This window comes from Pseudonaja textilis, chromosome Z (genome assembly GCF_049901715.1).
Source record: "Pseudonaja textilis isolate UNSWEBS1 chromosome Z, rPseTex1.2, whole genome shotgun sequence".
Lineage (NCBI taxonomy): Eukaryota > Metazoa > Chordata > Lepidosauria > Squamata > Elapidae > Pseudonaja > Pseudonaja textilis.
Window position 1 is genome coordinate 107,632,459 of NC_142008.1, and position 13,125 is coordinate 107,645,583.

General features: G+C 36.5%; 1 protein-coding gene across 1 annotated transcript in view; it reads left to right on the plus strand.

Annotated features, from left to right (window-relative positions):
- The first annotated feature begins 329 nt into the window (after positions 1-329).
- The window catches only part of LOC148124228 (vomeronasal type-2 receptor 26-like), a 19,921-nt gene continuing 7,125 nt past the window's right edge, over positions 330-13,125 (plus strand). The window contains exons 1-4 of the mRNA XM_087917794.1: positions 330-469; positions 2,300-2,591; positions 3,307-4,164; positions 5,113-5,340. Coding sequence (XP_087773920.1) covers positions 387-469; positions 2,300-2,591; positions 3,307-4,164; positions 5,113-5,340 — 1,461 coding nt within the window. The 5' untranslated portion in view covers positions 330-386. The remainder of the gene's footprint in view (positions 470-2,299; positions 2,592-3,306; positions 4,165-5,112; positions 5,341-13,125) is intronic.

The following is a 13,125-nucleotide window of genomic DNA, read 5'->3' on the forward strand; positions in this document are numbered from 1 at the left end:
CTATTTTATCTCTATTTCATTCTTAATAGTTTCTGAACTTTTTTCGTTCTCTTTTCCTTTTCCCCTTTCCTATTTCTTATTCCAATGTTCATAAATGGGAGGATATACCCTGAGAAATCTGAAGAAAATATTCCAGCAATGTTGCAAATGTTTTAGAGGCCATATATGTAAGGAAAATGAAAAATGATGCCATGCGTTTGTCCTAGAGATGGGATATTTTTCTGAATAGGAACAATTGTCAATAATAGGTGGGGGTGTCAAGAATGATTCTGTTTGTATTCCTGTTCTGTATTACATGCAAAACATATGCTATCAATTGTAGCATACCTGATGACCCTCTTCCTATACCCCATCAATTTGCTCAGCCAGGAAATGTTATTTTGGGGATGGTTACCTCTCAAGCCTTTTTCTTTCACAGCAGCCCCTCCTTCACTGAAGATCCCTCTCGGACATTGATCAATGAAGCGATGTAAGGAATTCTACTTTATTTTCTTCAGACTAGCAGGTGCAAACTAATTGGGGTGGGGAGGAATGAAGCACCAGGATTATAGTGATAAATGTTTTAAAATTTTCATATACATAATGCCATTAGTTCTAGTTCTCTCTTTTTCTGAAGTGTAGAAAAATTGACTACTGAGTAGAAAACTCCATCTGCCTTCACACACTGCACCAAATCCATATATGATTCTTCTGATGTTTACTCTGTGATTCATAAAACATTTGTAATTGTTTATGACAATGTGTTTATAAACCAGTTAATAATAGGAGTCTTCCTATCTAACTACAAGATATCTTTTGTTGAAGAGTGTAAAATGAAGTGTCATTTGAAGCCTTTCTTTTCTAATTATCATCCAATGTCTAGTATTACTCTGATAAGGAGTAAATTCGCGACATTCAGATATATATGTATACACACACACACACACACACACACACACATTCTTTTTTTATTTGTTTCCCAAGTCAAAATTAAATAAAAAGGAAGAAAAAAGAATATAAAAAGAAAAACAAAGGAAAAGGGTTTATAAGGCATAATATTAAACATGCAGATAAAATGTGCCCCTCCCAATTGAATACTGGTAGATATTTTTAATCAAAAATAATGGTTTCCACCTTGGAAAAATAATAAACAATTTATAAACTTATGAATCTATATTTGCATCATTAATAGATAACATTAAAAATATTGAAAATATAGCATTGTATTATCAATCAACCAATTTCAGCTACCATATACCTACTGTATATAAATGAATTAACAGGTAATCCCAACAACAACCTTCAAATTTCAAAGCCCACTGTCAAAAATCTATTATTCTCTTTTACTTGAAAAAAATTCACAAGTGGGTTCTAATATCTCAGCAACCCGCTAAAACTACTACCAATGATCCGTCATCAATTGATTCTTAATAATAAAAACAACTCCTTCCAGTTTATCCACTTCATTTTTCTTTAAAATTAAAACTGGAATCTTTTCAAACAACTATTCTCATTCTGAAAGAATGTGGGTGTCCATTGAAGATAGATCCATAGCACTTTTTAAGGTAAATTTTCCTGAAAATTGGGAGACAAAGTCTCTTGACAGCTGCCTTCTGGCTGCATGTAATGGCTCTATTCTGGATGTCTCCCTGATGTGAACGATTAGGAATTTATCAAACACTTTATCTAATTTTTCATTTAAAACTTATAAGTTGGCAAACATTGTTTTTACAAAAGTTTCCAAGAAGTCTTTAGTGTTTAAAACAGCTGAGTCCCAATTTCTCTTTTATATCTCTTTTTGGGAGCATTATAGGTAACATATAATATCCAAGATCTTCATTTATTGTTGTTTTGATTTCTTACAGTCCAAGTCTCTCTTATAGCCAAGCTTACTCAGCAGAGTAGTGTTTAGATGCACCCTTTAAAATCTGGGGAGTGCATTGATAAAGAATAGGCTTTGGCAGTCAAATCACTTGTTGGTTGTCAGGGAGAAAAAAAAATCCTGCTGCTCAGCGTGCCATTTTCTGCAAATATCCATTAGCTTACAGTATTATTTGTCTGAGTTGTACGCAAGTACAAGTATAGGATATACTTTTAATCAGTGACAGGATTCAATTTTTTTTACTGCCAGTTCTGTGGGCATGTCTTGATGGCCATGGCAGTGGAAGGATACTGTAAAATCTCCAGTCATAGGTGATATTTGCCTGTTCCCCAAATTATTCAAAATTTCTGCTCCCGTTTCTCCTAAACTGGTCAGAACCTGCTGAATGCCACCTCTGCTTTTAATGTTATTAAATTACATTGATAATTTTTATTTCAGTTATGTGCCAAATGTATATCAGGATATCCTTGCTTTGGTGTTTGGTGTCAAGGAGATCAATAAGAACCCTGAGCTCTTACCAAACATCACACTGGGTTTCCACATTGTGAACAATTACTTTCCTGCGAAGATAACTTATAAAGCAACCTTGAGCTTACTTTCTACACAGCAGAAGTTTGTTCCCAACTTTACCTGTGATTTAAAGAAAACATTTATTGCTGCCATTGGAGGACGTTTGACAGAGACTTCATTCACCATGGCTACTGTTCTTTCCAATTACAAGATTCCACAGGTAGATCCTTCAGGTGGTTCACTGGAAATCTTAAGTTTCTTTAATTCCTTCCATTCTTAAAGTACATTTAGGCTCCTTTTCAGAATTGAAATTCCCAGGGGGGAAATCTAGGAGAATATCAAAAGCATTTAGACTTATCTATCGCTTCTCAGGGCTTTACCACCCTCTCTAAGCATTTTACATAATCAGCCCATTGCCCCCAACAATCTGGGTCCTCATTTTACCGACCTTGGAAAGAGGAATGCTGAGTCAATTTTCTGTATTGTGCATTTAATTAGTGTGAACACGAATAAACTGTAGAGATGATTAAATAATTAATAACCAAGAATTCTTTACAGTTTCCTCCAAATATGGGAGATTAGCAAACTACTGTTGGCTTTGAGTATCAAAGTGATTTGGTGACTATAGGAAATACTCTGTCTTTCCCACATGCTGCTTGACTCCCTTCAGGTTGTAAAATTAAAAGACTTTTGCAGATCATATATGGCTGGCTTTTGATCTTGTGCTATGTTTTAAGTGTTTCCACAATCAGTTAAAACGGGCTCAGAAACACAGACAAACATTGTAACTGAAGCAATATTGCAAATATATGAACTTACTATATAATTTCAAGTAATGCTTCATTTCTGATTTTTTGCCTTATTTATGATAAAGATGAATCCCATTTCTTAATCTTACATAATGGTTTATATATTTGTTATATAATGCCTTTCAGCTGGCCTTCGGGACCTTTACTCCACTGCATGATGAAAAAAATATATTTCCATCCTTATACCAAATGGTTCCAAATGAAATGCATCAATACATTGGGATAATTCAATTACTTCAGCATTTTGGATGGATATGGATTGGGATCATAGCTGTAGATGATGACTATGGGGACATGTTTTTGCAGAAAATGGAACCATTGCTTTTCCAAAACAGCATTTGTTATGCTTTCCTACTTAGAACACCACCAAAGAAATATATAGATGAATATATACACTTGATTTCAATGGAGTTAAGATATGATCAACTCTTTATGGAAGATAAAGTTAAAGTGTGTTTAATATATGCCCTAACTCCAGCCATGCAAAATCTGAGATTGATCATCTTTGCAGCATCTTGGACTTCACTGCAACCTTTGGGTAAAGTATGGATTGTTACATCTCATTGGAATTTTGAATCCCTGTCCATTCAGAGACTTTGGGATATACAGAGTTTCCATGGTGCTCTATCATTTGCACTTCGCTCAATGACGCCCCCTGGATTCCAAGAATTTCTTCACACTGTAAGGCCATCTTGGGTAAAAGAAGACAATTTCATTCAGAATTTTTGGGAGCAGGCATTTGACTGCCCATTACACATTTCTGGTATAAATGAAGATAACAAGGTATTGTGCACTGGGAATGAGAATTTAGAGAGTCTGCCGAGTATATTATTTCAAATGAGCATGCGTGGACACAGTTACAACATTTACAATGCAGTCCATGTTATGGTACATTCATTGCATGTCCTACTCAAATCAAGATCCAGATGTAGAAATGCAATAGGAACAGAAGAAATAATATTTCAGGATTTCCGACCCTGGCAGGTATTTTGTTTTATTTCTAACATATTGTTTGTTTATTTGCACCATCATGTAGTGAGTATGATGTTATATATAAAGCTTCTTAGAATGATGTTATACAGCATTGCTTCACCAATCAATATTTTTTGGATATTTTTTTTTCTCTTGAAGAAAATAACATTTTTACATTAGTAGATATAATTATAATTAATACAGTATAATTAATAATTTAAAAGGTTATCTTTGGTTTAAGAGGAAGTGTTCTATTCTACAGAATTTACTGGGTCACAGCCATTATCCAAAGATGACTATTGTTTTTCCTAAGAGCTGTACTTTTGCATGTTAAGTTGTTTTGAATTCTAAGAGCCACACATAGCAGACTGATGTTGTGTAAGTGGGAAAGAATAATATATTAAGCTTAATTTTTGTGTTATTTTGGACGATCAGAAGGGAGAAAAGACAAAATTTCTTCTAAAGTTCAAGCTGGTTTACAAATTGTATATGATCCCTGTGTTCAATGAGTACAGACCACTTTGTCATGGAATTTGAAAAACACTATTTAAGATGTGAATTCAGAATCTGAATGCACATCAGAATGGATATACAAATATATTCCTTTTATAAAATATGACACATATATGATGATAATTAATTTGGCGTGATTGTGAGGCACTGGGCTACAAAAAGAAGAAGTTTCTTCTATTCCTTATTAGGCACAAATCCAATTGGTGACCTTAGGCCAGTCCTTCTCTCTCACTCCTAGAAAGAATGTAATGGCAAACCAATTCTGGACATCTTGCCAAAAAAACTACAGACTCTGCTCCAGATAGCAGTCAGGACTGACTTGAAGACACCCTCAATCTTCATTTGAATTTTTCAACACAGGATAGTTCAGCTTGAAATAATTTTCTGTATTTGTTTGATTTCAAAGTTTTACCATTAATTTCTTTCATTTTTTTAAAAAAAATCTAGTTTAATTCTTTCTTGAAAAGCATTGTATTCAACAACAGTATGGGAGACACTATTGCGTTTGATGAAAACAGAGAACTGATTACGGGTTTTAATGTTGCAAACTGGATTACTTTTCACAATAATTCCTTTTCTCGAGTCATCATTGGAACATTGGAACCCCGAGCTCCAGCAGGCAGAACATTAACTCTTAATGACAATCAAATTGTATGGCACAGGAGCTTTAACCAGGTGAGAAGAAGCAGCATATTCTCAACTAATAACAAAAGTAAGAAACTCTTTGGAAATATTGCCAAATACAATTGAAGTAATTGGAGAAAGTGATGCCTTGGTGTTTTGGGGCTTTTCAAGCTGATGAGATATCATATTTTCTATTCATGCTATTTATTTATTTGTTTGTTTGTTTGTTTATTTTTGTCAATTGCTTACAAGATAATAGGTATAAGTAAAAACATATTTTATTTTATTTATTTGATTTGATTTGTCAATTGTTTACGAGATAATAAGTAAAATTGTATACATAATTATGAATACATGAAATGGGTACATATAAGAAAAATAAAATAAAAATAAAAGAAACAATAGGATAGGGATGGTAGGCACGTTGGTGCGCTTATGCACGCCCCCTACAGACCTCTTAGGAAAGGGGTGAGGTCAATAGTAGACAGTCTAAGGTTAAAGTTTTTGGGGTTTGGAGAAGAAACTACAGAGTCGGGTAGAGTATTCCAGACATTGACCACTCTGTTGCTGAAGTCGTATTTCCTGCAATCAAGCTTGGTGCGGTTAACCTTGAGTTTGTATCTGTTGTGTGCTCTTGTGTTGTTATGGTTGAAGCTGAAGTATTCATTGACAGGTAGGACATTGCAATGTATGATTTTATATACCATGCTTAAATCAGACCGAAGACGGCGTAATTCAAGGTTTTCTAGTTTTAGAATTTCAAGTCTGGTGGCATAAGGTATTCTACAACGAGTAGAGGAGTGGAGAACTCTTCTTGTGAAATATTTCTGGACTTTCTCAATTGTGCTAATATCAGATACGTAATGTGGGTTCCAGACTGATGAGCTGTATTCGAGTATTGGTCTAGCAAATGTTTTGTATGCTCTAGTTAGTAGTGTGATATTACCAGAGAAAAGGCTACGTAAGATTAGGTTAACAACTCTTAATGCCTTTTTGGCTATGTAGTTGCAGTGGGCTCTAGCACTTAGATCATTAGAGGTGAGTATTCCAAGGTCCTTTACAGAGCTTGGATCATCAACAAGATCTTGACTATTCAGCTTGTATTTTATTTTCGGATTTTTTTTGCCAATATGTAAGACAGAGCATTTATTTGTTGAGATTTGAAGTTGCCATTTGTTTGACCATTCTGATACATAGTCAAGGTCTTTTTGAAGAGTTGCAGTATTGTCTGTGGTGTTGAATAGCTTTACATCATCAGCGAAAAGAACGCAGTTGCTCTTAATATGATCACAGAGGTCATTTATGTAGAGTATGAAGAGAGTTGGTCCTAGAACACTGCCTTGGGGGACACCACTATTGACAGGTACAGAATTTGATAGGATGCTCCCAATTTTGACCATTTATTGTCTGTTTGACAGGAATGCTTCTATCCAGTTATGCAGTTGTCCAGAGATACCATAGGATTTTATTTTTAGTAGTAGTTTGTCATGTACCACTGAATCAAAGGCTTTACAGAAGTCTATGTAGATTGCATCTATTGTTTTGTCCTGATCAACTTGTGTAGTCCATATGTTTTTGCAGTGTAAGAGTTGCAGATTACAGGATAGTTTTTTTCTGAAACCAAATTGTTTATTGGAGAGTAGGTTGTTTGTCTCTAAGTGGAGGATGATGGATTGGTTAATAATTGATTCCATGACTTTACAGGTGATGCAGCATAAGGAGATTGGTCTGTAATTTTCAACTAGGCTAGGGTCTCCCTTTTTGAAGATGGGGATGACTGTGGCTTATGACTATAGGTTAGGCAAGGAACTGGTCCTGAAAGATTTTTCAAAGATTATGCTTAGAGGTTTGGCTATGGCAGTGGATAGCTTTTTTAGGAAATAGGCACATATTCCATCCGGTCCAATAGATAGAGATGGTTTTAGATTGCGAAGTGCTTTTTCAACATTGTCTTCTGTAAAATCGATATGTATTAGATCATTGTAGTTATCTGTGGTTCGGCTAGGAAATACTGGGCATGATCCATTGCTGTTTACAAATACTGAGCCAAAAGATGTGTTAAAAATGTTGGCTTTAATGGTGTCGTCGTTGCAGTCTTTACCATTAGGTCCTATGAGGGGTGGGATGGACCTTGAATCTTTTAGCTTGTGGTTTACAAAATTGTAAAAAGCATTGGTGGAATTGGTGCTTAGAAGGTTTTCCTCTTGTTTAATGTGATAATTGGTGCATTCGGTCTTTATCTAGTGGCATAAATTTTTGTATTGGCTTTTGAAATTGGCAACGTGACCAGATTTGTTTTTCTGCCAGAGTGATCTCTTTTTGGATTGAAGTTTCCTTATTGTTATGGGCAATCTGTTTTTTTTTTGTTTTGTTTTGGGAGTAGTTGTTGGTACATATAGTTTGATGACTCTTTTGACTTCAAGTAAAAATATGTTGTAATGGTCTTCAACAGTATTGCATCCAGTGAATAGAGATTGCCAATCAAGGGATGAGAGATCGTTTTCTATAAGATCATAGTTGCCTTTTTTTAAGTTATAATTGGGGATCACATCATTGTGGTGGTTTTTGTGTGGACGTATGTTGAGACAAAAGTCAATCATATTGTGGTCACTGCTGGAAAAGGGTTCTTTAGTTTGTATTCCGTAAATTAAATTCAAACTATTGCAGAAGATGAGATCGAGGCAGTTGTTTAGTCTAGTGTTGTTGGTTACTAGTTGTTCCAGTCCCAGATTTGTAACAGCATTGTAAAAGGTTGCGTGTATGGTTTCAGTTGTACATTCATTTAGGGTCCAGTCAATATGAGGCAGATTGAAATCACCAAGAAAGATAAAAGGGTATGGGCAGGATGCTGCCCATGTTAGTAGTGTATTTAGCTTGTTTACATGTTCGATGTCATAATCAGGTGCTCTGTAACATAGTAAGAATCGAATTGTGATATTTAAGGATAGTTCACAGATAATGGTCTCAGGAAGAGCAAGCTCCTGGGTAACTTGGATATTTTTAGATATAAGGACTTTTTATAGAAGATAGCAACACCACCTTCTCTACGAATTTCATGATCTGATCGGTAAACATGATAGTCTCTTACTGTGGTAATGGAGTCAGGGAGAGATGCATTGAGCCATGTTTCACAGACAAATATAATGTCGAATTTAGCCATATTTAGTAGGAGGAAAAATTCAGGTATTTTATTTACAAGGCTTCTTGCATTGAGTAGCTTGCATTTAAGGTCAGCAGTAGTTGGAATTGAGGTAGTTAGGGCGTGCGTGCCTAGTCTTGGGTGATGGTGGATTGGTTGAGGTAGGGTTGTGGTTGAAGGTTAAAGCTGAGTTGTGGGATGTGTGACTTACTTTTGATACAGTCAGCATGGTAGTCAATGTACAGGTCCTTCTCTCCATTGTCGAGACGTTTTTTGAGTTCAGTGCGGAGTACACGGGAGCGGGCACATTGCTGTATGGTTAGGTCAGGGCGACAATGGAGGTTCTTATGGTTGGTGTTGGTTTTGGCGAGTGAATTTATAGTGTAAATGAATTTGCGTTTGCTTGATTCATTTTTGCAAATGACCCTGCAGAAGCATGGGGTCACAGAGCCATCTCTGTTTTTGAGCTCTCGGCCAATGCGGGAAATGTCAAGTATTTCATCAGGGAGATGGTTGATGCTTGATAATCACTGATGATGTTTCGGACAGTTGTGATGTCATCATTATCATTGATGCCCTCTAGACCAAATAAGATGGCGTTTGGACGTTTCCGTTCACGCTCAACAGCTTCTCTGATGAGGATTGGGATATCAATATTTGTCTGGGTTATATTTTTTTGTGGATTGGGTTGTGGATTGGGTTGTGGTTGTTGGGTAGAGATGTGGTTTGTAGCTATTGGATGTTCAGGTTTTTGCGTTGTGTCTTTTTTTTTGAGGTTGGATAATCTTCCTTTTAAGGAGTCCAGGGATGGTGTCAAGGGATGTTAATCGTGTTTCAATGGTATCAACTCTTTCCAACAGATCCAGTTTGGGTCTGCATGATTTGCAGAGATATGGAAACTCATTGCATGATTCTAGGTATTGAATCATTTGCTTGGGTAATCCCAAGCAGTCATGATGAGCGTATTTGTTACACAGAGAACATTTGATGGAGTTTTCATTATCCTTTAGAGTTTTGTAGCATTTAAGGCATGTGCAGGAGTCTTGTGGTTCATTGTTGGGGATTAATTTCTCTTTAGGTTGTGGTTTGGCATTGGATTTTTTTTCTTGGCATGGTAGGTTTGTTAAGATAGTACGTTGATTGAATTAATTAATGGAACAATTTTGGGTAATCAATATAGCCAATATCACACCAATCAATCAATTGCAGTAATCTCTCTAGTCAGATAATTTCCTAAGCAACAATCAACCTAATCAATTAATTACACTAATTACTAATCAATTAATTACACTAGTCATTAGTCACACTGTTCAATTAAATTCACTAAATCACTGATTTTACTAATCAATTAAATTACATGAATCTTGATCTTTTAAACTAGTCAGTAATCACACTCTTTGCACTAAACACTCTAATCACACTAATCAATTAATACAATAAATCAATTAAACCATTAATAAAATATTTTATAGAAATTGATTATCTAATCATTGATGTAGGTGATGAGTGTAGAAAAGTTGTAAGTTTTGAGGTAATGAATTAATGGGTGTTTGATTAAAGTAATGAGGTAGTATTGAGAGTCTTTAAGGAAAGGGTTGTTTGTTTTTCTAGCAGCTGTGATAGACTGGGTAAGAGGAATTTATTGCTCTGATTGCTGCTGTTATTGCTCTGTAAACAAAAGGCTGTAACAGGATGTTCAAAGCACGCTGGGTTTTTGAAAGAGAGCAAAACTCGCTGAATTAAAACACTTTAACTACAATCAATATGTCTCTGAATAAGATTGTTTTGCAATAGTTTCCTAAAGTTCTTCAAGTTGAGTAGTACTAAAAATACAGTCCAGAAATTTGGGTTAACTAATCCAATCTGTCCTTTACTTTTAAAGTTACTTCTAGTTGCAATACCTTTTTTTAACTAAATCTGACAGTCACTCCAGATCGTTAATCACAGTTATTTTCCTCCTTTGAGTCCCACTTTCCAAGGAAAATTCCACTGCAGAAATTTGAGTGATTCTAACCAAGACTAAGCACGCTGTTACAAGATCTTTCCTTTCTTTTTCACTTCTGTCTCAGCTGACTTACTGGTTTTGATTTAGCTATGCAGGCAATTCTCTTTTTAGTTCGGATGGAGGGGTTTTCTTCGGGTCAGTCAAGGAGACTGTCCTCCCCTCTCAACAACCGAATCATTCCTCTGCCGTCCAGGGTAACTTTTGGCTCCTAAGAGCCTCAGGGCTTTCTCCTCCCTCCTTGTTTCTCCCTGCCAGCTGTCCAATGTGGCTCCAGGGAAACTGTGTGGGGGATATTAATGGAAACGTGTTGTCTGGTGTGGAAGATACTTCTATCAGCTGTGTGAGGGATTTAAATGAAGGTACGTTGTTTGCACTCCTCAGGCTCCAAGTGATCCAGTTCAAGAGCTCCACCATTGTGGTTAATAGGGCTCGATGGAAAGAGCTTCACTTCTCTGGGGAAGGAGAGGAGGGCTCCGGATCAATTAGCAGGAGCTCTGCTAGCATTATTAGGGCTCCACGGCTTCAGAATCCAGCATTTTGGGGCTTTTTTTGGGGGGGATCAGGTTTACTCATGGTTACTGGTGCAAGCAGCAGCTTTAAAAGTGATTTCTGGTGCAGGTGGTGGCTTTATAGGGAGATAGTGCTCCAGGAATGAGAGCTTCACCTTCCTAGTTGGGCGCCGCCATCTTTACTATGTTATGAAACACGGATAAATATAAGAAAAAAATATATAAGAAAAAATAGGACAGGGAGAGTGGGCCGGTTGGTGCGCTTATGCACACTCCCTACAGACCTCTTAGGAAAGGGGTGAGGTAAATAGTAGACAAGTTTTTGGGGTCTGTGGAGGAAACCACAGAATCAGGTAGAGTATTCCAGACATTGACCACTCTGTTGCTGAAGTTGTATTTCCTGCAATCATGTTTGGTGCGATTAACCTTGAGTTTGTATCAATTGTTTGCTCTTCTGTTGTTATGGTTGAAGCTGAAGTATTCATTGACAGGTAGGACATTGCAATATATGATTTTATATACTATAGTTATATCGGACTGAACGCAGCGTAGTTCTAAGTTTTCTAGGTCTAGAATTTCGAATCTGGTGGCATAAGGTATTCTGCAACGAGTAGAGGAGTGGAAAACTCTTCTGGTGAAATATTTCTGGACTTTCTCAACTGTGTTAATATCAGAACCAACATAATGTGGGCTCCAGACTGATGAGCTGTATTCGAGTATTGGTCTAGCAAATGTTTTGTATGCTCTAGTTCGTAGTGTAATATTAACAGAGAAAAAGCTACATAAGATTAGATTAACAACTCTTAACACCTTTTTGGCTATGTAGTTACAGGGGCTCTAGCACTTAGGTCATTAGAGATGAGTACTCCAAGATCCTCGACAGAGTTTGGATCATCAACAAGGTCTTTTCTCTTCAGCCGATATATTATTTTCTGATTTTTTTTGCCGATCTGTAGGACAGAGCATTTATTTGTTGAGATTTGAAGTTGCCATTTGTTTGACCATTCTGATATATAGTCAAGGTCTTTTTGAAGAGTTGCAGTAATGTCTGTGGTGTTGAATAGCTTTACATCATCAGTGAAGAGAATACAGTTGCTCTTAATATGATCACAGAGGTCTTTTATGTAGAGTATGAAAAGAGTTGGTACTAGAACACTGCCTTGGGGGACACCACTGTTGACAGGTACAGAATTTGATAGGACGTTCCCAATTTTGACCATTTGTTGTTTGTTTGACAGGAACGCTTCTATCCAGTTTTGCAGGTGTCCAGAGATACCGTAAGATTTTAGTCTTAGAAGAAGTTTGTCTTGTACCACTGAATCAAAGGCTTTATAGAAGTCTATGTAAATTGCATCTATTGCTTTGCCCTGATCGAGTTGTGTAGTCCATATGTTTTTGCAGTGTAAGAGTTGCAGATTACAGGATAGTTTTTTCTGAAACCAAATTGTTTATTAGAGAGAAGGTTGTTTGCTTCTAAGTGGAGGATGATGTATTGGTTAATAATTGATTGATGACTTTACAGGTGAGGCAGCATAAAGAGATTGGTCTGTAATTTTCAACTAGGCTGGGGTCTCCTTTTTTGAAGATGGGGATGACCGTGGCTAGTGACCATAGTTTTGGCAAAGAGCTGGTCCTGAAAGATTTTTCAAAGATTATGCTTAGAGGTTTGGCTATGGCAGTGGATAGCTTTTTAAAGAAGTATGCACATATTCCGTCTGGTCCAATAGACAGAGATGGTTTTAGATTGCGTGGTGCTTTTTAAACATTGTCTTCTTTAAAATCGATACCTATTAGATCATTGTACTTGTCTGTGGTTTGACTAGGAAATACTGGGCATGATCCATTGCCATTTACAAATACTGAGCCAAAGAATGTGTTAAAGAGGTTGGCTTTAATAGTTGTAATCATTGCAGTCTTTACCATTAGGTCCCTTCAGGGTTGGGATGGACCTTGAGACTTTTAGTTTGTTGTTTACAAAATTGTAGAAAGCGTGGGTGGAATGGGGGGGAAGAGGGTTTTCTTCTTGTTTAATGTGATAATTGGTGCATTCAGTCTTTATCTGGTGGCATAAAGTTTTGAATCGGCTTTTGAAGTTGGCAACATGACCAGATTTGTTTTTCCACTAAAGAGATTTCTTTTTGGATTCAGCTTCCTTATTGTTATGGATCATTTTGTTTCCTGGT